The 25,099-nt window shown below is 38.9% G+C and overlaps 1 protein-coding gene across 2 annotated transcripts in view; it reads left to right on the forward strand.

The window, feature by feature from the left end:
• The window catches only part of TMA16 (translation machinery associated 16 homolog), a 63,889-nt gene that overhangs the window by 2,822 nt on the left and 35,968 nt on the right, over positions 1-25,099 (forward strand). The window contains exons 2-3 of one of the 2 annotated variants that reach the window (XM_043969740.1): positions 15,691-15,738; positions 16,383-16,495. In XM_043969740.1, the coding sequence (XP_043825675.1) occupies positions 15,691-15,738; positions 16,383-16,495 (161 nt within the window). The remainder of the gene's footprint in view (positions 1-15,690; positions 15,739-16,382; positions 16,496-25,099) is intronic. The other variant, XM_043969741.1, reaches the window with a different exon arrangement.

The raw sequence follows: 25,099 nt of genomic DNA on the forward strand, positions 1-25,099 counted from the left end.
TATGCATCACAGTTCCGGTATTTTACCTCAGTGTCAAATCTCAGTTTGCAGAGTGCCATGAATGTGATGAAAGGCATAGAGTCACTGAGATGTGGCTTCTCATCCTGACCTCCTCTAGCCTTGGCTAAGTCACTGTCATTAGAGAATTGGGCAGCTGGAGGTCATCTAGTTCAGCTTCCATTCTCTGAGGCCCCATTGGTGAAGGGACCTGCTTGAGCTGGAATCAAAACTACTTCAAATTGAGGTTTTTTCCTACCAGTCCATGGAGTTGTTGAAGAGAAAGGACCTTTGGAGGCTCAATGTGTCTTCCTCTGGTTTGATCAGGAATAAACATATCCCTGCTGCCATCAGCCAAGAGGACAGTATTGGGTGGGAAAGTGGGGGTAATGATTCTTGTGTGTGTTCCCCACCTCTGATCTTCAGAGATCTCATATGGTTTTCCTCTTGAAGACAGCTTTTACAGTGGGTAAAGGAGACCTTAATGGAGAAAATATGCTTTCAATTTAGTCACCAAGTATTTGTTAAATTACATGAACTATAGAGTAACTATGCCAGGTGCTGGGAATGCAAAGCTGCTAAGCTGTGTTTGCCTTCAGGAAGCCCATGGTCTACTTGGAGAGACTCCCAAGAAGTTTTTATTCAGTCTGCATGAAGGAGAAGGAAAAGAGACACACAGAGACAGACTGACTTAATAAATATTGATCGATTGATTGTATTTACACATCGTGTCCCCAAAAGTCTTAGTGCATTTGTAAGCATCAATAGCTTATATGCTTATTTTCTCCTGCATGTCAAATCTTTGTATTGCTGCGTTCTTATTATTTTTATGCCTTTTGCCTATGTTAAGGGCTAAAATTCTAGCTAAACTGTCTAAAATATCTAATGAGTGGTCGCCAATAAATTATAAGCTTTAGCAAGACTTAAACTTTTAAGCATTTATTAAGGAGAATAAGAATTTGGTAAAGAGAGAGAAAAAGACCTAGATTCCTATCTATTAAAGGGAGAGCACATTTCTAGCTCCGCTCTCCACCAGAGTCCTCAGGAAAAAGCCCCAGAGTCAGCGCCAGTCTCTTCCTTCCTCCTCCCACTAGTCCGCGTCACTTCCTCCCGCCAAAGAAAAGACTCCTGGTCTTGCCCTCAAAGACGTTCGCTTCATGGGCAGAACTCTTCTACAGTAAGTATCCAGCAGGTGGCGTCATTCCAATCGTTACACCTAGCAGGGTGTCAGGCACATAGTGACACTTAATAAATGCTTGTTGGCTAATTCATTCCAATGGGAGATAAGTACATATATGGAGAACAAATATAAATTTTAAATAAAGGAATAAATACAAGGTGGTTAGATACAACATAGGGTAGGTAGGGTATTAGCAGTTTTGGGGATCAGGAAATGTTTAATGTAGGTGGTGTTTAAAGAGAGTTTTGAGGCATAGAGGAGTGGGATTCTGTGAAGTAGAAGTGAGGTAAGAGTACAATCCAGGAATGGAGGATATCTAGAACAAAGGCTGGAGACAAAGAGGGAGTGTGTGAGGAACAGAAAGCCAGATCACAGTGGGAGAGGGGGAATAATACGCAGTATGGAAAGATGGTTTGGAGCCTGGTTATGAAGGACTTTAGTGCTAAATAGAGGAGCTTAGAATTCATCTTAGAGGTAATAGGTAACCAGTGGAGTATATTGAGTAGGATGGGGACATGATCACATCTGCAGTTAAGAAAAACAACTTTGGCACCTGTGTGGAAGGACAGATTAGAGGGAGAAAGAGATTGACAGCTAGGAGATCAGGATCGGTGGGGGTAGTTATTGTAGTAGTCTACGAGGAAACTATTGCACTAGTCCAGGTGACAGGTGATGAGAATTAGGAACTCAAGCTGATATCTGTGGGAGTGGAAAGAAGACATGTGATGGGGATACAAATCAACCCTTTTAATGTGACTGGGAGTTGAGGAAAATGGCAGAGTGCAGGATGAATCAGGGGTTGCAAATCTGAGGGACTGGAGAGAGTGGTGATGGCCTCAACTGAAACAAGGCCTTTTGGAGGAAGGCTGGGTTTATTGAAGAAGATGTGGATGTGTTAGTTTGCAGAAGCTTCTGTCCATCTAGGTAGAGCTGGTGTAGGCAGTGGGTGTAGGACTGGAGATCAGGCATGATATTAGAGCTGGATATGGAGTTTTGGGAGCCATCTGCATAGTGGCCTGGGGGACCTGAGGAAATATGAGAGGGAGGAAGCAAGCAAGCAGGAGGGGGAGGCAGGGCAGGTGAGTGCCATGGGGGATACTGAGGCTTAGGAGAAGACGTGGATGTTGAGCCTTCCAAGTAGGTCAGGAAAGTAGTCATCTAACATTTATTATGTGCCAGGCACTGTGTTAAGTGTTGGGAATAGAAAGAAAGGCCAAGAAAGTTGTTTCACAGATCTCATAATCTGAAAAACGACATACAAAGCAGAGACATAGAGGGAGGACTCTCTGAGGGAAAGCACCAAGAAAGAGATGGAGGACACTGGGTCATACTTTTTGCATAAATTGGGATTTTAGCGGAGATTTAAAGGAAGTCAGGAAGCAGAGATGAGGAGGGAGAGAATCCGAGGCATTGGGGGACAGCCGATGCAATTGCCCAGAGTTGGGAGATGTTGTATTTTGTTTAGGAGCAGCAAGGAGGCCAGTGCCACTGGACAGCAGAGTACTTGGCATTGGGGGGACAGGGGAGAAGAGTTGGAAGGAATAAGAGGACTGGAAAAGTGTGTGTTTGTGGGGGGGTGAGTCATGTGTCTGAAGATCATTTGAAGGGAGTGCAGAGGGGAAGTCAGCACATTTTAAGGATTGGCAGAGCCTGGGCCTGTTTGTGGATAGCAGGAAGGGAGAATGTGAATATGAAAGAAAGGAGTATGGGTGACTAAGGTACAGGCTCTCTGAGGAGATGCTGGGGAAGTGAGCCTTGTCTAAGACAAAGGCTGATTCATTTGAGATGGGAACAGGAGCTGAAAAAGCAATAATACAGTGGTTTTGAGTTAGGGGAAAGAAGGGAAATTTCATTGTGGAAGACCTTTGTGTTCTTGGGGTAGTAGGATGTGAGGTTCTCCATTAATCGGGAGGGGGGATGGTATATGTGGATTGAGCATGTAAATGTTAGCACCCTGAAGGTTGGGGTGTTTTTGTTTCTGCCTCTATATCTCCAGGGCTCAGCATTTAGTAGGTGCCTGGCCTGAATTATGGCCTTAATAAATGGAGGTTGAATTGAATTGAGGAAAAGTGAGTGGGTTTGGAATAGTATCTGTTGTGAATATCATAGAAAGTCAGTCAGAGAAAAATAAAAGTATTTCTGTGGAGCACGGAGGACCCAGCTGAGATGAGTTACATATGCTTGTATTGGAAGCAGATGACCACAGGTGTTTGACTTCCAGCAGTAGGAGCAGAGAAGGCAGATGGTGGGCAAAACCCAGGTTTGGGTTTTGGCAGGATATGAAAAAGCAGTAGGGAAAGGGAACAAGGGAATCGAGAGGAGAGCTTCCGGTGAAATGATTCTAACCATAAGATCAGGACTGCAGGAGGGAAAGTGAGGGCAAAAAGCAGGAGAGAGCAATACTGAGAGCAGAGGTGGGTTGAGTGCTTGGGGAGTTGAGAGAAAGGGGTTATGCTTAGGATGGACACTAGGTTTGGGAAGAATGAGATTCTTCCTATGGTGGAAGCATAGGCAATAGTCATCTCCTATCTTTCCAGAGAGGAATTTCAGGGATCTGGATGACAGAAGTGGAGTTTTATGTGGGATGGTAAGATCAAGAAAGGGCATGACGGGTCCCTGTGTTGGGCAGTGCAGTGAAGACGCAGGCCAAGAGAGTTGGGGTTGATGATATTTGAATATCTGAGGAATGTCCACTTGTACAGTGAAGTGCCCCTGTGTGAGGGCATGGGTTGAAGTGGAGAAGTGGAGTGAGAGTAGGGTCCTGAATTTTAGAAAGGGGGCAGAGTGACTGAGGGCTGGTTAATTACTGCAGCCAGCATCCAGATGGGATGAAATAGACGTGGAAAGTGACATTCAAAGGGGAAGGGAGGTTTTTGCTAATGGGTGTTAGTATAAGGAGACTCTAGGTGGGGCAGAGGAGAACCAAAGGGAGTGTGAGAGAAGGAGCATAAGCTACCACTTGAGTATGGTGAGTATACATTTCTACCTGGGAACCTGTTGAGGGAGCCAGTTTTCAGGGAGTGGATAAGGTGGAAGATGTAGGAGGTGAAGAAATCAATTAATAGGCATTTAAGCACTGACAAAGTACCAGGTACAGATGCTAGGTGGTAGATAATGGACGAAAAGAAGTTTATTATAGAATGTGATTCGAGAGGGCAAAGTGCATCAGAGCAGGAAGAATAGGATTGGAGTAGATGGGAGTGGAGAAGAATGGGAATGAGAGTGGATTTTTCTCCTAATTCACAGGGTGTAGAAGAGGTATTAGGAATTTGCCAGCCATAGTATGGAAAATGAAGCCCTTCAGTTCAATAAGATACAAGATACTAGATACAAGGTATTGGACGTCAAAGTGACAAAAATGACCCGCCCCTGCCCCTCAGGGAGCTTATGTTCTTGTGAGGGGAATCGGCAACATCCATGCATGTAAGTAAATACACATCCATGCATGTAAGTAAATACTCCAAAGAAATACAAAGTAGTTGGGGGTGGGGAGGAAGCACTACCAGCTAGAAGAATCAGAAAAGACCTCAGTGTCAGTTCCCCTGAATCTCAGAAGGTGTTGGCATTCTAACATGTGGAAGTGAGATACGGTGCTGGGTGGAGCTCAGGAGAGAGGTGAGGACTGAAAATGTGGACATACCCCTGAGGTAAGCCCACAGATAGGGGTGGAATTTTGTGAAGTACCCTTTGATTGGGACTTCCACCCTTAAGGGAGCATGGTATTTGGATCAGAGGCTCGTGTTAGTTTTATTTCAAACATCAGGAAGGAAGTAGGGAGTAGAGCTCTGGTGATCACATCTCTGGGGCCTCCCTGAGAATACCTTGTATGTGGAACATGGACTTGGCTCCCAGGCTGGGGTTCTGAGTCTCTGTCATGTCCTGACTGCAAGAAGCTCAAGACTTCTGGTGATGATTCTGCAGTGCAGGCCCTCTTGTGGAATTGGTTTTACTTGAATTTTGCACTCTGCACTTTAACTTGGTTTCATGATCCCTGTTAGAGGTGGGGGTGTTTATCTGTGACAATGTTCTTGAGTGTTGCTGCTTTGGGATTCCTCTGGTATTTCACTGATCAGTGGTGGTTTAAGCTTGATTTAAAAAAAAAAAGCCTTTATCTCACTGTCCAGGTATAGTGACAGCTTGGTGACTCCAGTGAAATGCTGTACCCCCAGCTTTCTGCTTATCCCTTGAGGCTGACCTCCTTCAGAATATTTGCTTTTTATTTCCTGTGCTGGCAGTGCCACCTGCCACCCAAACATCTGAGATCACAACTATTGTCATTCCGTTTGCTGCCTTGGCAATCAGGAGAGCAAAACATGGAATCTTTCCCCAGACAGTTGACTTGGGGAGGAAGAAATTAGCTGTAAGGTTTTTTTTTTTTTTGTTATTTTATAACTGGAGCATCCCTTGTAGATACTCTAGATTCCAGCAGAACTAAGAGTGATGAACAAAAATCTAAGAGCTCCCAAGTACTCCAGGAAAATGAGGAGGGGGAGAACTTTTACCTGGAGAAATCAGAGAAAGCTCAATGGAGAAACTAAGGCATAAATGAGAAGCATGTATATCCCTGACGTGAGGAACAACCTGCATAGACACACACAACGGGGGGAAGGGGAAAGATTCAATTTGGAGAATAGTTAGTAGTTAAGTTTGGCTGAAATATAGAGAATCTGAAGGGAAGTCGCATGCAATCAATCTGGAAGGGCACTTTGCAGCCAGCCTGGCCCAGGCCTGTCCTGCCAAAGCTATAGAGTGTGTATATTATCCTAGCTGTCCTAGGGACCTACTGAAGCTTTCTGAATAGGGAAATGACATGGTCATACATGTGCATTTGAAAGATTATTTTGACAGCTGTGTGAAAGATGGATTGGAACAGGGAGATATTGGAGGCAGGGAAATCAGATGAGAAAGCTATTATGGTAGTTTAGCTTAGAGGTAATTATAGAGGTAATGAGGGCTTGAAGCAGGATAGGGACTTTGTTAGTGGAGAGAAAGGGACGACAGTTAATCATTAAGACGTGGAAGCCAGGGTCGTTTCTTATTCATACATCTCTCTCATTACTGTAACATGCAAAATTTCAGGCTTGGGTGCTGTCAAAAAATTTTGGAAGTTGGGAGGAAGGTCAGGTTTAGTGTAGAAGAGATAGGCTTGCTTTTGGACACGTTTTATTTGTGGTGTTGCTGGGACATGTTAGTTGAGATGCCTGACCAATAGACAGTTTGAAATGCAGAACGTGTGTGTGTGTGTGTGTGTGTGTGTGTGTGTGAGAGAGAGAGAGAGAGAGAGAGAGAGAGAGAGAGAGAGAGAGAGAGAGAGAGAGAGAGACAGACAGACACAGACAGGCCAACAGGCAAGAGAAGGTAAGAGAGAGTGAGTCATTTGCAGAGGTGTGATAATTGAACTGATGAGAATGGATGAAATCACCAAGGGAGAAAATGAAGAAAGAGAAGACAACTTAGAACAGAGCCTGGGGGGGGGCTGACACCCACACTTAGGGGTGGGAGGGTGATGATTAACCTGTCAGTCAGTCAACAAGCATTTATTAACCAGCAAAGGAGACCTGGAAGGAGTGGTTCAGTGCGTAAGAAGAGAAACAGGAGGAGATGGGTTCGAAGATATAATTGGAGAGATTGATTTTAGTGAGGAGAAAACTAATCCTCTTGAGACTGGAGCAGAGGCAAAGAACATTGGGTGAAAACAGCAGATTTGAGGGGTGGAGGAGGCAAGTGAAGACGTTAATGATGGATAACTTTAATCTCTGTAAAAAGAGATGAGGTCATTTGAGAGAGGAGAGGAAAATAGAGTTGGGAGACTTGAGGAAAAGATAAAGTTTGGTACAGTCTCTGTTGGGAATGGGAAGGGGAAGTCAATGGGATACTTGTGGTTTTATTGATATAGGAAATTCCTGGGTGAGGACCTTCCTACTCATTTGGATTGTGACCCTTACTTGCAATTTAGAGTCTTCGAGTTTCCTAGAGTAGTGATGTTAAACTCTAATAGAAACAGATTACTGCTGGATTACCTATTGATTTAGAAAATCACAAATTAACATTATCTATGTGGTATTTTTATTTTTTTATTCAACAGTTTCCTATTACATTTTAATTTGATTGCTGGCCTCTGCCAAAACAATGAGATTCTAAGTGAAGCGCTCAGGTCATAACAGCCAAGATTGTGTCCCAGGCAGGACTTCCTGCCACAGTGAAGTCAGTGAGAGAAGAAAAGATTGCCATGCACAAGCGAGGGTCCATTTAGGGTTAGAAAACATAACTATTTTTTCCTCTCTTCATCACGTGGCCCAGGACCTAGAGCTTGGCCTAGTTTCTTTAGCAACATTAGTTCTGCACATTATGAGTTAAATCAGCTTTTGTAGACAAATCCATGAGTGAGTTTAACCACCATTTAAAGCACTGATTTTGGGGAAGCAGTTTTCTCAGCTCTCGATAGCCATCTCACTAACAAATTAACTTTTGGAACATGGCCTATTTGGAAGCTGGAGACTGACTCTATTTATCTTGGGTATTGGTAATGCTGAGAGAGATCTTCAGTCTAACTTATGCCTCCCTCCTGGTTAGAGTGCTCTTTTCTTGATTTAGTTTTGTATCTTGATGGAATTCTTTGCGATGAATTTCCTTGAATCTGCTTAAGAAGATATTTGCCTCTTCCTTGCTGTTTTTTAGCAACATAATTGTCTGTCACCAAAAAGGACAGTATCTATTGCAGGAACCCATACAAAGTTATTGTTCTTCTAAGTGCTTAGATACCTTATCAGCCCATTCTTTTTTCAGGGCCAAGTCCATGTGACAGAAAATCTTTTTTTTCTCAGGAGACAAGAAATAAATGGAAATGAAAATGGACTTGTTTTGTCATATTGACTTGCACCATAGGGTTTTGTTACTTGTAAAATACAGATTGCAAATAAAAACCAGACTAAGAGTTAGGAATATAGTCCTTCACCCTCAGTAACATAGTACATTAGTGATAGAAATCCAGGATTTTTCTAAAGTTGTAAAAACAGCTATTTCTCTGGACAAATGAGCATCTTTAGATAAAATATCTTGATCTTTATAGTAGAGAAACTTCTTTTGGTTATTGCAATAAATATGATTTAAACTTGTGGCACTGGAAGAAGTTATCTAGTCTATATGATATCTCTATGTATTGCCATGTCAAAAATGACTCTAGAAAGATAATTCTCTCTGCTTTTCTTTAAGAATCTCCAGAAATCAGTATTTTTTTTCTTGGTAAATATTGAGGTCTAATCATGAGGTTTGGTGTCCTGTACTTGGTGTAAATGCTGTCATATGCACACATGAATTCATTCAACTGTTATGTCAATAATGAGGAATATGACGAACGATGATGATGATTTATTTTTGGTTTGAACCATTGATTTCTTTTATTTGGAAACTTCATGAATACAGATAAGCAATTCTTTAGTATCTTAAGAGGTTAAGTCACTCAGTATGTGTTAGTTACATGACTTGAACTCAGATTTTCTGACTCCAAGGCAGACCTCTGTCCACCAGTTACATTGCTTTTCAGTGAGTGGGCATAGAATGAAATTGAGCACACTTGTATTATTCTTATTGTCTATTGTTAGAGAATTTTTAAAAAAATAGTTAATAATGAAAGTTTGAAATTGCCAGCTCTTTTTTTCTGTGGAGTCTAATTATATTGTGCAAGTCTTGCATCTTTATTCAAGGCTTGAAACTGATGATTCAAGAAGCATAATTTCAGAATAGGAAGGAATTGAAGTGGCCATCTAGTCCAGGGGTCTGTAAACTACAGCTTTTGCCAAATTCCACACAAGACCAATCTTTGGCTTGGTAACTAAGAATGAATAGTGTTTGTATTTTAAAATAAAGTTTTAATGTCTTCAAAAATGTAAAAGCCATTCTTAGCTTGCAGGCCATAATAAATAGGCCTTAGGTCATATTTGACCCCTGGGCAGTGCTGACCATTGATCTGGTGCAATTACTACCTGAAAAAATATCCCTATTGTGAGGGCCAAAATTTGATATACGGACCGTTATTTGGGTGACTCGACAGAATATTGGGGTCCCAGAAATAATGAGGGACCTTTTCCGGTCACCCTCCCCTCTGAACTGTCCTTTTTAGATAATTCTCCCAGGCCAATAAGGAGCCTTTAAGCTTTAGTTCACAAAAGGATCAGATTTTATTACTTGGGAATTAATTAAACAACAAAGGTAAAACTAATAAAAATCAAAGATAGGGAAACAGGAAAATAGAAATAAAGAGAAATGCTCTTAACTCTAAAATTAACCTATTCAATCCCCAGACCATTTCCAATTAAGCTAGTTCAAAGGAATTTAGGCTTTTCCATATAACTCACCAAAACCTGGACAGTCTACAGTTGCCTGTTGGGAAAAACAGGCCCCCGAGACTGAGAACTCGTGCCACCACTGCGAGGGGAGAAGTCCAAGCAGCCGCATTCTGGAAGAAGCCTAGTGTTCTGGAAGAACCCTCCTCCTCCCTTCAGGGAACATTCAATCTTTCCTCCTCCAAAAGGGGAGGTCCTTCAGAAACTGCCTATGGAGAGTTCTCCTTCTGACCTCAGTAGCATCCATAACCTCAGGGTGGGCCAGGTGCTGCCCCTCCCAAATGAGTCAGCTAAAAACTGCAATATTAATCTTTACCACAAATAATTTTTACCACACAATCACAACATAGCTAGTGTAATGAGGCTCTATATGTTTTGAGGGCTGGTGGGAGGAGTGTTGCTGTGAGGTATCTAGCTTTTTCCTCCCTCAGCCCTTTTCCAGGAGGCACTTTAATTCCTGCCTGGAGGGGAAACAGATGGGAAAAGTTGGGGAGAAAAAGTTGGGAAAAGTTGGTGTCAGAGACCACTACTCTTCTCTCCTTAGAGGGAATACCAGGCTAGAGTTATATCTGTTTGCTCTCTCTAAATATTATTAGTCTAGGGGATATGATCAGGTTCAAGCTAACTTCTGATCACTGTACATTGTTGAAGAAGTGAAGCAAGAGCCCAAACTTTACATCCAAGGTTTGACCCCCTTCCCACCAAATACCGGTTCCAGACAATACACATTACTTTTAGCCAAGAAAATCTATTTATCCAAATATATAGCAAAGCAGAACAGTCAGAGAAGGTATAATACCAGAATACATACCATATAGAGAATACAGAGTGAAGGAACTCTCCCACTGAGAGTCAGATAACTCAGCTCAACCGAGAGAGAGTCCTAGATTTTACTCTAGGGGAAACACTCTCCAAAGTCTGTAATGTATCATCCTAGGAGTAGGGACATAATGGAGACCGCAGGTTCCTTTCATGTCTTCTCAGAGTTCTTTCCTCCAACCTGAAGTGGGGTTGGTCTCATCCATCTTCCTTTTTGAAGCTGGAGGCCAGAAGCACCTGAAACAGCTCAAAGCTTGAAGAGTATAGGCTTGCCCCATTTCTCACCAACCCTGCCCTGTCCCTCAGGAGAGAGAGTCCCTTACCAATGGGCTTTGAAACTGGGATTACACCAATAAATAGGCATTCTGATTTTGTTAGAGGACCTCTCTTGAGTGGGAAGTCTTCATTCCAAGACAGCTATTCTGCTTTGGAAAGATCTAACTACTTGAAACTTTTTTTTTTTTTTTTTTTAGTGAGGCAATTGAGGTTAAGTGACTTGCCCAGGGTCACACAGCTAGTGTGTGTTAAGTGTCTGAGGCCGGATTTGAACTCAGTTACTCCTGACTCCAGGGCCAGTGCTCTATCCACTGCGCCACCTAGCTGCCCCGAAACTTTTTTCTTAATTTTAACCAAAATATACTTCAATAACTTATTGTTCCTACATCTACACCTTGGGGCTGAATAGAACAAGGAGAATACTTCTTCCACATAATAGCCTTTCAGAATTTTTGAAGATGACTACCATGTCTCCTCTGAATTTTCTTTTGGCCAAGCATCCTTAGTTCCTTCAACCAATTCTTGGATGGTATGAATGAAAAAGTACTTCACCATTCTGGTTGCTCTCCTTTAGTTTATTATATCCTTCCTAAAATGTGGCACCCAGAACTGAACACAAGACTCCAGTGATTTTGAAAGAGAGCAGCTATAATTGTATAAATCTACGCAAATATCTATTTAAAGTAAAAAGTTTTTTTTAAAAAGCAGAATGCATATTTTTTTTGTTGTCAATTTTTACTGACTAGCCTGAAATTGTTATTCATTATCATTTGTCAGTTGAGGTAAGGTTGTCTGAGTGGTGTTTGATGGTGACTTGGTTCCAAAGACCACTGATAACTTTCAAATGAAATGTTCATTCCTTGAGATATATGTATAGATAATTCTTTAATGAAGAGATTTGTCTGAGTGTTCAAAATCACAGGAGAACTTGTGTTTTATTTTGCTACATTTCCCTGTATATACTAAAAGTAACGTTTAAGCAGGCAGAATTGTATACAATTTTTTTTTTTTTTGGTGAGGAAATTGGGGTTAAGTGACTTACAATTGCCTTTTTTAAAAAAAAAATTAATTATTTAATTTTTTTGGTGTGGCAGTTGGGGTTAAGTGACTTGCTCAGGGTCCCTCAGCTAGTAAGTGTTAAGTGTCTGAGGTAGGATTTGAACTCAGGTCCTCCTGAATGCAGGGCTGATGCTCTATCCACTGCACCACCTAGCTGCCCCATAACTTTGGGGTTTTTTTGCGGGGCAATGGGGGTTAAGTGACTTGCCCAGGGTCACACAGCTAGTAAGTGTCTAGTGTCTGAGGCCAGATTTGAACTCAGGTCCTCCTGAATCCAGGGCTGGTGCTTTATCCACTGTGCCACCTAGCCGCCCCATAACTTTGTTTATTTTATTTTATTGGGTTTTTTTTCAGGGCAATGAAGGTTATATGACTTGCCCAGGGTCACACAGCTAGTAAGTGTCAAGTGTCTGAGGCCGGATTTGAACTCAGGTCCTCCTGAATCCAGGGCCAGTGCTTTATCCACGGCACCACCTAGCTGCCCCATCCTACCGTTGCTTTTTAAAACAACTTTCTAATTACTGAACAGGATATTATCCGTGTAGGATACATTCAGTCCTATGTGTATAGTAGTCTTAGTGATTGTTTAATTTGTGTGCCCTTTCTTGGGGGAATACAATATGGGAAAGTAGAGGAAACCCCTTGCCTCTCTTCAGCATTTTCTGATTCATTCAACCAGAGATACGTACTTATAGGATCTGCCATTTTGTCAAAAGTACCACTTCTACCCATGTAAGTTAGCAGGTTTTATAAGATTTGATAGATTTGAAGCATTAGTTGCTATGTTCCCCCAATTCCAAGCTGATCGTCTGATAAAATACCAAAGATAAAGAGTAAATGGGTTATACATTGGGGAAAGGCTTGCAGGGAGAAGGGGAAGTGATGAGCCATTTTCAGTAGATTTATCTTGAGCTTTTGGGGAATGTTTGCCACTGACTGTTTATGCCTTTTCTTACAGCTAATGGCTAACATGTATATAGTGCTTGTTTATGTGCCAGTGTGCTTTATGCTGTGGTAAGCACTATCTCATTTGGTCCTTACAATAACCCTGACAGCAGGGTGCTATTGTTAGCCCCCTTTTACAGATGAGGAAACTGAGGCAAACAGAAGTTAAGTGACTTGCTTACAATGACACAGTTAGGAAGTGTCAGGGACCAAATTTGAACTCGGGTCTTCCTGAATAGAGCACTTCAAGTTCGGTGCTGTATTCATTGCACCACTTGGCTCCCTTTAACAGGCATAGTAGGTGCCTTGGGTTTTTAGTAATCTGAAATTAGTGAATTTTCCCAAAGAATATACCACAGGTATGTTATCAATAGTTATGAAAAATTGGCCACACGTGATTTATTTTAAAAAATATTTTCCCTGATAGAATCTGTAGATTTTTTTTTTTTGAAAACAAAACATCAATAAAGACTCAGAATTTACATGGGAATATAACTATTACTGTATTTATATCTTTTAGATGCTCATTTTATTTTACTTGGGTTTTTTAGATGCTCCTTTTAAATGTATACTTATATCTGCAGTGCAAAATGCTTAAAAGATATAACTTACATTTGAGTGTGACTTGATTTTGGATTGGCTTGTGGGAGCAAACCTTGAAAATCACTGATTTAGATGACTCATTCCTTGTTATGAGATACTGGCTTTGGCCACCAGCTTGATGGATTGATTAACATTTTACCTCTAGCATTTTATTTCAGTTCTCTGTTGCTGAAGCATTTCCTGCTTTCTCATTTTAATATCATACTAAAAAGGAGGAAAAAGTGCTCTCAACTTTACTAAACTTTATTACATATTTCCCTTTTTCATGATAAATTTATGTGCTGCCTTGAGGCTACCTTTTTATAAATGAATTATTAAAAGGAATCTCAAGCATAGTTGAGTCAGAATGGAAGTTTCAACTATATTGACCTGCTTTGTAATAAATCTTAGAGTTTTACTCTTACTAAGACCCTCTAATAAGAATGAAGGCAATAACTGAGGCTACTATATTATTAATTCTTGTTAAAGATCCTTTTGTTGTTTAGGTTTTGATAGATTAGTGTGCTGCTAAAAGTTTTGGTTACAAAGATTTTTAGGTTTAGCTTGAACTTGATACTTTATAGGGATTTTTCTTGCGTGGGATGATGCAAATTTTTTCCTTGTGTTTGTTCTCTGGGCTGTGGTACCTAATAACATGGAAGATCCATCCAAAAAAAAAAATCTTCCTGCTGAATGATTTGATTTAAAGTTTTCCTTTACTTCTGACTTTTATACTGATATTTTCACTCTTTTTGTGCATTTTTATTAAGTAAATATTTATTAAACAATTAGTGTAAGGAACCTTTTTAGGCACTGGAACTAGAAGATGAAAAATAAAATAATTCTCACCTTTGAGGAAATTGTTTTTACTACTGGACAATACAACATGAACACAGCTAAGTATACTATGATATACCTGATAGGGGACAATGGAGACATTTCCGTACAGTGTTATATAAGAAACTTTTCAAAGAGAGGAAGAGAAGGATCTCAATAGGCAGATGTGAAGTGCCCTCCAGAACTAAAGTACAACCTAGATTGGAGGAATGCATGGTGATGGAAAACAGCAGAATAAGATTTGAGTCCAGATCGGCTAAAACATGGTGTACAAAGGGAAAGTTCTATGAAGTAAAGCTGGAAACCATAGTGTAGTCTGGGAACTATGGTTTCAAGTTGGATCTATAATGGAGAGGTCTTTAAATGATAGCTAGTGAAAGCTTATGTTCAGAATTAACCGAAGTCCTACACATTCTGATTCTCTTCTTGAATGTTTTGGGGTCTTTCTTCTATTACTCTTCATTACCAGCTTCTACTTTTGGGGTTTTTCAAAAAGTCTTTTGTGATATTAACAAGGGATATATCTTTTTTTCATTTTAATTTCCAATTAACATGTAATTTTTTTAAAACTTCCATAATTCCCCCCCCCCAATCATTTAAAAAAAAAAGACCCTTGTAACCAATATTCATGGTCAGGCAAAACAAATTCCTCTGTTGTCTGTTTTCAAGAATTTTAGGTATCTTTCTGCATATTCAACATCCATTACTTCTGTCAGGAGGTAGGTATCATAGGTCGTTGGTCTTTTAGAATTATGGTTGGTCATATGGGGATTTCTTTTTAAACGGACTACTGCCTTTGCCCACCCTATATCTCTTTGGCAAGATCAGTTATTCATTCCTTAATATTAATTAAACTTCCATAGGAAATGTCTGTTCCTTTGTCTGTTTCTAATTTTTCCTCTAAATCAATAGCATGTTTAAATGGATATGGTTGTAGGTATTTTAACTGCCATATTTCCATTTGTATTCTTATTTGATGTTGATTTAGCTCTTTGTCCTTTACATTGCTAGTTTAGAAACAACTCCTAGATCAGTAACTAGTTGTTTCCTGTCTATTAAAATGTATTCCATTTGGTACTTGTCTATCCAGAACTTCTGGGTCATTGTGCTTATAAAAATAACTTATATTTATATGATACTCGAAGGTTTATAGAGCATTTTCCTCACAACCACCTATAGAGTGTGGAAGTAGGATAGAGATAGGGACTAGACCTGCAATTTCACAGGTATAGGGAACTCCTAGTACTGATGCAGGTTGGTATCCTCTCTGCAAATTATATTCTGACAGGGTCAGCTAGGTGGCACAGTGGCTAAAGCACCAGTTCTATATTCAGGAGGACCTGAGTTCAAATCTAGCTTCAGATACTTGACACATCCTAGCTGTGTGACCCTGGGCAAGTCACTTAACCCTCATTGCCCCTCCCCCCCCCCAATTTATATTCTGACAGAGTTGACTTGAGCTTCGAGAATTTGTCTCTTGCTCAGGGTCACACAGCTACTATGTGTCAAAGAAAGGATTTCAACCCATGTTTTCCTGACCTCTAGAGCAGCACTCTGTCTTTTAAGATGTGCTTCATTGTAGATAATACAGATTATATAGGTGAGAAAATTTGAAGCTCAGAGAACTTTAACGTGTTGTTTATGGTCCCATAGCTAGTAAACCAAAGCTGGAATCTGAACCCAGGACTCTCCAGATTCCAGGTAAGGGGCTCTTTTCAATAAACTATTTTCCCTGCACTGCCTTTGTTATTTGCAGTGATATAATGATGCTCTTGAGTCTTGTTGAGGCATATACATGTCGGCTTCTACTCTAGGTAGTTCGAGATAGCCCTGTGCCTGCTCTTGGTGTGTTTTTTTTTTTTTTGGTTGCCTCCCTTGGTCTCTGGCTGTTGGCTTTCTCTTTTCCTTCTTGTCATCGATACCTGCTGTAATGTTCCCCTGCTAATTTGCTGCCACTAGTGTACTGTGGATTTTGAAACTAAATGATATCCTTAGTAAAACCAATGTTGACATAATTCTGCAGTTAGCTCATCTGTTTTCATTTGGGGGCAGGGGTGGGGAATTAGGGGAGTAGACGGTGTTTTCACTTGAACAGAAATCTGGAGGAGGAAATTTCCTCTAATAAGATGATCAATTCCTTCCCCAAAACGTGATTGACTTAGAGTTGTCTGAGAGAATGGTTTGCCCAAAGTTACATTTGATACATTTTCTGTAAAAAGTGATCTTAAATCTTAAATCTTTACTCTTAAATCTCTCTGTCTTTCTTTGAGGTGCCACACTTTTCTTAGAAGATTTATCAATGAATCTCACTTGTATGTTCCTTCTTATATTTTTCTATATTTTAGCCAAAAACATCGAAGGGGAAAAGTGCAGGACAACAGAAAAAAGTTATCCATCCTTACAGCAGAAAAGCAGCTCAACTTAATCGAGAAACTCACAAACAAGAAAGAAAGGAAAAGTAAGTATCTTTACTGGTTTTGTAATTCATTGAGCAAAAGCTTTTGATCTTTGGAAACCAATGAGTTTCTTTAAATTCTTCAGCAAAGATAAAATTATACTGATTCAGCCTTCGAGGATCTCGATTTCAAATGAAAATCTTAGGTTAAATTATCATTAAGATCACATTTAGGTCTGAAATCATAGATTCCTACCTGTAATTCCCATGTTTGGTCTAAAGATCAAAGTATTAACCAGAATATTTGCCTTTGGCAGGACACAGTGAATGAAAATACAGTTATTTAATGTATGTGCAAAGAACTAGAGATACTAATGGGCATGATATGTCCTGTTCTCAAGGAGCTCAAATTTTGTTTTTGTTTTTTTTTTGTTTTTGGTGGGGCAGTGAGGGTTAAGTGACTCCCCCAGGGTCACACAGTGAGTGTCAAGTGTCTGAGGTTGGATTTGAACTCAGGTACTCCTGAATCCAGGGCCAGTGCTTTATCCACTGCGCCACCTAGCTGCCCCCTAGCTCAAATTTTTTATTTTATTTTATTTTTTTGGTGAGGCAATTGGGGTTAAGTGACTTGCCCAGGGTCACACAGCTAGTAATTGTTAAGTGTCTGAGGGCGGATTTGAACTCAGGTCCTCCTGAATCCAGGGCCAGTGCTCTATCCACTGCGCCATCTAGCTGCCCCCCTAGCTCGAATTTTAATGGGGGAAACAGCATGTAGGAGGTTTGAAGGGCTCCATTGTTCTCCAAATGCAGCAGCAAAAGAAATGATAACTATGCATCTTTTGCTTATTTATTCTTATTAAAAATGTATTTTTAAAGTAAAGTGTATTATGAGAATGTATGTGGTAGAACAATATTCTTTACATTACATTGGACATATTGGTGTTTCACTGAGTCCATGTTGGTGTGACTGCTACAAGCTAGGTTTTCCTCAGGATGGAACCTCTTTGTTTTCTCCTCTATATGATCATTTCTGCACATTTAACATGTCATGTGACATTTCATAGTTCAACATTGCTTCGTGACTGAAAAGAATCAAACACCTTTTACACAAATGGTAATTGTCACTTTGTCAGTTCAGGTACTATTAGTACAGATATCTGGGTCAGAGTAGTAGTGGAGAGGGGGGTCAGATAAAGAAGACACATATCCTTGCCTTTGTAATAAAGTTAATGGGAAATGGAAACTTATTTTGTTGCCAAATTTTTTTAATATAAGGATTTCTGTTAACTAGATTTTACTGAATTTTTTGAATCCTTTAAGTATAATTTGACTTATTTATAATAGAGTATAATTTGAAATAATTGCTACAGCACAACTTATGTATCCTTCTTAAATTTTCATATGATACAAACCTAGTTACTTCTGAGTTCATTTTCCCTACTCCCCTTATGGTTTTAAACTTGTTGTGTTTTTACCAGTTTATTTGGGTACATGAATATTTCTTTGAAACAAAATTATTTTTTTAAGATGTTGCTGGAATTTTAATGATTTTCACAATTCTGTAGAGTTATATGGACAAAAAAAATGAAATGGATAAATAGAAAAAGATCGAGGCACTTAGGAAGTCTTTGGCCATCTTTATAGAAAAATAAAATGTTCGGTAAATGTCTTAGTATTGAACAATTTGTTCTAACAGAGGAACTTAAGGGCAGTTTGAAAATAGCACAGCAACACTTAAGGAAACATCAAGTGTTAGAGAAATAGAACCAAAAAAATCAAACAAAATCAAGGAAAATGACTTCTAAATGTGTGATTGTGTCTTGCACATAGTAGGATTAGTATTTGTTCTTTTGTGTTGTTCAGTTTTGCTTTGTAAACTTTCTTCTGAACCAACCAATATTTTATACTTTATTACTGATGCTTGGACTTCCATTAAAAGCTTGATGTAACAGAGTAATTTGTTTTAAAATGGTAAACTTTTCTATTTGGACCTTCCTATTTGGCAATTTGGAAGCTGATTCATAGGACAGAAATAGTAAAATGCCATCTCTTCTGGTGAAAATAAACATGTTCAGATAAATACAAATGAGTCCATGTTCTCTCTTATTGGTATGACTACTTATTCCACTTGTAGAGACTGAAATTAATTGTTCTCTGTAACTTTTTTTCATATACTTTTATAAATTCCCCTTAGAATACCTCCTCACTTAAATAAGCATCTTATTAAATTCCTACTATGTATAACAAATTGGAGGCCTTCCTTTGGGGCTTTTAATTTATTTCAAGGCTACCAGTATACTTGGGTTGTTTGTTATTTATCTCAGATTTTCAGTCCAGAACTGATCTACCTTCATTTCTGATCTTGTAGTTTTGATGTCTCTTATGTCACTTTATGATACATGCCTTAATTGTCAATTTACTTTGGCTTACTTAAATGTTCTGTGCATTTTTCTATTGCCCTTTTGTTTCCTTAGAATTTAAATTTATCTCAGCTCTGCTCCATGAGATTCAGAGGTATCTGGCATCATGGAGAGAATGCAAAATGGGCAGCCCTTTGAGTCAGTCCATCTAATCTCTTCACCTGGTACTGTAATTGAGTAGTGAGTTGAGCTTAGAGATGAGCCAGAAAGAAGAAGAAAGGGAATTTGGGGAACTGTGCAGCACCTTTATTGATGCCAGTTTTCATTCTCACCTATTTTTTTTTTATACTGCAGCAGATAAATATAAACAGGAAAGTAACCATCTGTTTTCATATGAGTACCAAGGATGAAATTATCAATATATGAAAATCTACCTTGGTTTCTTGGTGCCTACGGATCATGTCCTAATTAAAGCCACATAATATTAAAAAACTCGTAAAAGCAAGGTTTTTTGTTTTGTTTTAAAGATTATAATGACTTGTAGTATAATAGCATTATAGACTCAGATTTTAGAGCCAGGAGGAACCATAGGGGGTCATATAGACTGACCTCTTCTTTTTACACGTTGAAGGTTATGTGGGTGTTGAGGAGCCAAATAAGAATTCATACCAGTTTCTTTATTCCAAATTCACTGTTCTGTTGGCAAGGCCTGTAACATCTTTCAGGTCGCCCCTTCCCTCCTCTGACACTGCCCACACTCTGGTGTGGACCTTCATCACGTCACAGCTGGACTGTGAAGTAGCCTGCAGGGCTTCTGTCAGCCTCCTCCCATCCATCCTCAGTCAGCTCCCAAATGTAGGCTCGACTGTTCCTTTCTTACTCAAATCCAGTGGTTGCCTGTTGCTACTAGGATTAAATATACAATCTTCTGTTTGGTGTTCAAAGCCCTGTACAACCCTTCCCTACCCCTTTTACACACATGTGTGTCCAAACAAACACACCAGTCCAACCCCCCCACCCCTGCTCGATGACCTCTGATGCAGTGACGCTGCTGGTCTCACTGTTCAAGACCCTCCATCTCTTGGCTCTGGGCATTTATTGTCCCTGGCTGTTCCCCATGCCTGGAATGCTATGCTCCTCATCTCTGCCTCTTGGCTTCCTTCAAATCTCACCTAAAATGTCATTTTCTATAGGTCAATCCCCTTTTAATTCTAGCATAATTTTCTCTGTTGATTATTTCCTATTTATTCTGTATAAAGCTTGTTTTTACTTAGTTGTTTCTTTTTTTGGTGAGGCAGTTGGGTTTAAGTGACGTGCCCAGCGTCACACAGCTAGTAATTGTCAAGTGTCTGAGGCTGAATTTGAACTCAGGTCCTCCTGACTTCAGGGCTGGTGCTTTATCCACTGCGCCATCTAGCTTATTTCTTAAACATATAGAAAACTGAGTCAAATTTATAAAAATACAAGTTATTCCCCCATTGATAAATGGTTAAAGGATATGAAAAGAGTTTTCAGGCAAAGAAAAGCTACCTATAGTCATGAAGAAATGCCCTAAATCTCTATTAATCAGAGAAATGCAAATTAAAATGACTCTGAGGTACCACCACACATCTATCAGAGGGGCTAATATGACAAAAACAGAAAATTTGGGATGTGGGAAAACTGGGACACTAATGCACTGTTGGTGAAATTGTGAACTGATCCAACCATTCTGGAGAGCAATTTGGAACTATGCCTAAAGGGCTATAAAACTGCATACCCTTTGATCCAGCAATACCACTTTTTATTTATTTATTTTTTTTTTTTTGCGGGTCTATGAGGATTAAGTGACTTGCCCAGGGTCACACAGCTAGTAAGTGTCAAGTGTTTGAGTCTGGATTTGCCAAAGAGATTTTTTTAAAAGGGAAAAGGACCTCTTTGTACAAAAATATTTATAGTAGCTCTTTTTGTTGTGGCTAAGAATTGGACATCAAAGGGATGCCCATCAATTGGAGAATGGCTAAACAAGCTGTGGTATGTCAATATAATGGATTATTGTGCTATAAGAAATGACAAGCAGGGGGCAGCTAGGTGGCACAGTGGATAAAACATGGGTCCTGGATTCAGGAGGACCTGAATTCAAATCCAGCTTCAGACATTTGACACTTACTAGCTGTGTTACCCTGGGCAAGTCAGCTAACCTTCATTTCCCTGCAAAAAAAAAAAAAAAAAAAAGAAGGAAAAAAAAGTGACAAGCAGGATGATTGCAGAAAAAACCTGGAAAAACATGAACTTCTGTATAGTGAAGTGAGCAGACAAGGGAATGTTGTACACAGAGACAGCAATATTGTTTGATGAAGAACTGTGAATGACTTAACAATACAATGATCTAAGACAGTCCCAAAGGACTAATGGTGAGGCATACTGTCCACCTTCAGAGAAAGAACTGATATTGATCTAATATAGAATGAATGAAGTAGGCTATTTTTCTTTTTAAAATTTTTTTCCTTTTATTCAAGTCATCTTATAAAATTGACTAATATGGAAATGTTATACATAATTTTACATGTATATGCTATATTTGCTTATCTCAGAGGGGGGAGGAGATGGAGGGAGGGATAAGATTTGGAACTTAAGACTTTAAATAAAAATGTTTAAAAATTGGGGGAAAAAAAAACTATCTTCTTTGAGCCACACAACCACCCTAGGAGTGAGGTGAGTATTGCATAGATAGGGCCGTTTTCCCAAGATAGCGAATGACCCAGCTCCTTTTTAAATACCAGGACAAATAATGAATCATTAAATAACAACAATTTAAATGATGAGTGAAGCTCCATTGTTAGGTGTTCAAAGAACATAGAATATCATTAAATGAATATAGACACCTACAATGGGTATTTAACTTCTACCTTACTTTTCTTTTGAAGAAAAAAAAAAAGAACTCCTTTCCTTTTAGGCTATGAGGATTTGTGTTTCAGACCTAGGTGCCTGCCTACAATTTCAGCCTTGCCTGTGGTTCATGTCAAATACCTTAGGGACATGATGTCAAAAAATGAGGATCTGAACCAAGGTGGTTGTAATGGAAGTGGAAAGGAATTAGAAATGAATGTGAAGCATGACAAAGGTTGAATTGACATGACTTAACTCTTTAGATGTGAGGGTTGAGGGGGAGGAATGAGTCAAAGATGCCTTCACAGGAGACTGAGAAGAGAATATTGTCATCATTAGAAATAGACAAATGAGGTAAGGCAGGGCTTAGTCTTCTTGTCTTTTCTCTTGGGAATGGGGGAGAGATGATGATGATTTAGGGTTGGGTTATATATACACACATACACATACATACATACATGTGTATATATATATATATGAATGAAATAGAGGTTTATTGAAATACATTTTTGACTAGGAACTCTTGAATCAAGAGCTTTCTTTAAGAAAAAGATTTCCTTATTCTCAGCAAGACAGTGATCCAAGATAGTCACAAAGGATAAAGCATACTATCCACCTCCAAAGAAAGAACTGATACTGATTGAACACAGACTGAAGCATGCTATTTTTCACTTTCTTTCATTTTTTTCTTTTATTCAAGTTTTCTTATACAAAATGACTATGGTAATGTTTTACAGAGTTATACATGTATAACCTATATCTGATTGCTTACTGCCTTAGGGAGGAACTCAAAACTTTCAGTAAAAATGTTCATCATCACCAAACAATTAATAATTAGCCTTTTTTTTTTTTTAAGAAAACCATTTTCTTGTAGCCATTTATATCTTGAAAGGTTGATGGTTTTACCTAAAATAATTTAAAGGCTATGACGGCTCAATAACAAATAGGTATTTACTCATGCCAGCATATTAAGTATATTTTTAGAATAACTATTTTCACATTTGACAATCAGTTTGCAACCTGAAAGCATACCTTTAGTGTAAAATTCTAAAAAAAATTTTCATATGTGTATTTAGGATCTTTGGATGATAGATTCTTTTAAAATAAATTTCAATATAATCTATCAAGTTATTTTAAGTGAAAAGATCAAATATTCTTTGCTCTGGAATTGACAGTAAGGTTTTTTAGTTGGGCTTAATTTGTACTGTGTAGTCAATTTTGTACTTAAAATATGCTTTTAGTTCCCTTATTTTATAGATGAAGTTGAGAAATCTGTCCAAAGTTACACAAATGATAGTGGGAAAAATGTCTATTAAAACACAAATCCTTATTTACTTGGTATCTGTACTTAGTACCAATTAACATGAATAGACTAGCTAGAGATAGTTGATGCCTTTTTTTTAAAACTTCTGTATATAATGTAAAACTAGACCTTAAATGTAGCACTTTTTCATCCATTGTTGGACTGTGGATGCATTATTACAATTCATACAATAGAACAAGTCACAGTAGCATCTTAATTCATATAAGAAACATTTTTTTAATAACCTGTTATAGTTCACTGGTCTCGATACTGAAAATAAAAAAGTGAGGAATGATGCATTCTTGCCTTCAAGAAATTTGAACATTTACTTTGTGCTGCCCACTGTAGGAAATTCAAGATGAACATGACTGGTTCCAACTCTCAAAAAGCTTGCAGTTTAGTGAGGGTGATGGTTCAAAGGGAACAAAGTGCAGTATAAAGCAACTTGTAAAAGTACATGCACATTATTTCAGCTAGGGTTTTAAAGGATGCTAGATAGGAAAAAAAAAACGGCTTTTTAGTTAAACCTTGAAGTGTGGATAAGATTTTGATAGGTAAAGGTCAATGGAAAGGGTATTTCAGAGGTACAAAAATTTTAAGTTATGGTCCGTCAAGAAACATTTATTAAGTGCCTGTCTCTATGACCACAACAATGTAAATGGAAAGAGCCACACAACAAAATCAAAAGTGAGTGTTGCGAAATTATAAAGATCTAGCATGAACCAAAAGAAAAAAAAAAATACGAGGCTATCCCTAACCTACTCCTTTGCAAAGGAGGGAGGTCCACAGGTATTGCACATTGTACTTATTTTCAGATTTGTTGAATATTAAAATATATATAGTTTATGCTGCCTGTCTCCTACAAACAGATTAGAGAAATTAATCTTTAATCTCTGCTACAAAATTAATAAACAGATCAGATAAGTTATAATATCTTATAATATCTCCTACAATTTGTTTCCATACCTGTCTTCCTACAAAGACCCAGATCAGAGAAAACATAAATCTCCTAACAAAACCAGATCTGAGAACATTACTAAAAACTAGATCAGAGACAGAAAAAATATAATACCAATTTAATTTTGTCCCAAGAAGAAATATAATATGATTATGCAGGAGACTCCCTCTAAGAAAGGAGCTCGGGACTCCCTTTTTCTGAGCATATATAAGGTTTTTTTGTTTGTTTTTTGTCCATGGGTTACAGGGTGTTGTCAGTTGCAGATCAACCCAAAAGCAAATAGTATAACAAGAATGGATGTAACAGAGGCATCATGATAAGATTACAGGATTCCCAAAAAGAGTTTGGCAAGGATGAAGACACTGAGATATCCCCATAAGATAGGGACTTGCTGTCCTTAGGGCAAAGAAGTTACCATGTAGGGACTTTTATCACCTAGCTATCTGAGTTCAGTTGAAGGACATTTTGCTCCTATTAACCCAGGGTTTCATGAAAAATACTTTTGGATAATAAGGCACCTCCATCAAATCCAGGTGATCGATATATCCATATTAGCAATAGGTTGTACTGATTTCCCCCCTTCTTCTTTTGGTTTTGTTTTTTAAATAAAATACTATTTGTTATATGGAATGACTGTCTGGTGCAGAGAGAGGGATACTGGATAAATTTATTATGATGTAGAAAAAGGCATCATTAAAAACTTACCTTTTTTTTTTTTTTAAAAGTACTTACTATTGGGGGCGGCCAGGTGGCACAGTGGATAAAGCACCGGCCCTGGATTCAGGAGTACCTGAGTTCAAATCCAGCCTCAGACACTTACTAGCTGTGTGACCCTGGGCAAGTCACTTAACCCCCATTGCCCCGCAAAAAAAAAAAAAAGTACTTACTATGTATCAGGCACTGTGCTAAGTTCTGGAGATACAAAGAAAGATTAAAGACAGTTGCCGTATTCAGGGAGCTCACAATCTAAGTGGAGGGTTATGGGGGCACAACCTGCACATTGCTACGTATAGGATAATTAGCATTAACAGAGGAAAGACACTGAAGTTCAAGTCTTCCCATAGAAGGTGGGACTTTTTTAAGCTGGGATTTGGAGGAAGCCATGGAAGCAGGAGGTAGAGGTGAGGATGGAGAATATTCACTGGCAGTCCTTCAGTGGCAGCCCAATATTTGCATCT

Source organism: Dromiciops gliroides, chromosome 6 (genome assembly GCF_019393635.1).
Source record: "Dromiciops gliroides isolate mDroGli1 chromosome 6, mDroGli1.pri, whole genome shotgun sequence".
NCBI classification, from domain to species: domain Eukaryota; kingdom Metazoa; phylum Chordata; class Mammalia; order Microbiotheria; family Microbiotheriidae; genus Dromiciops; species Dromiciops gliroides.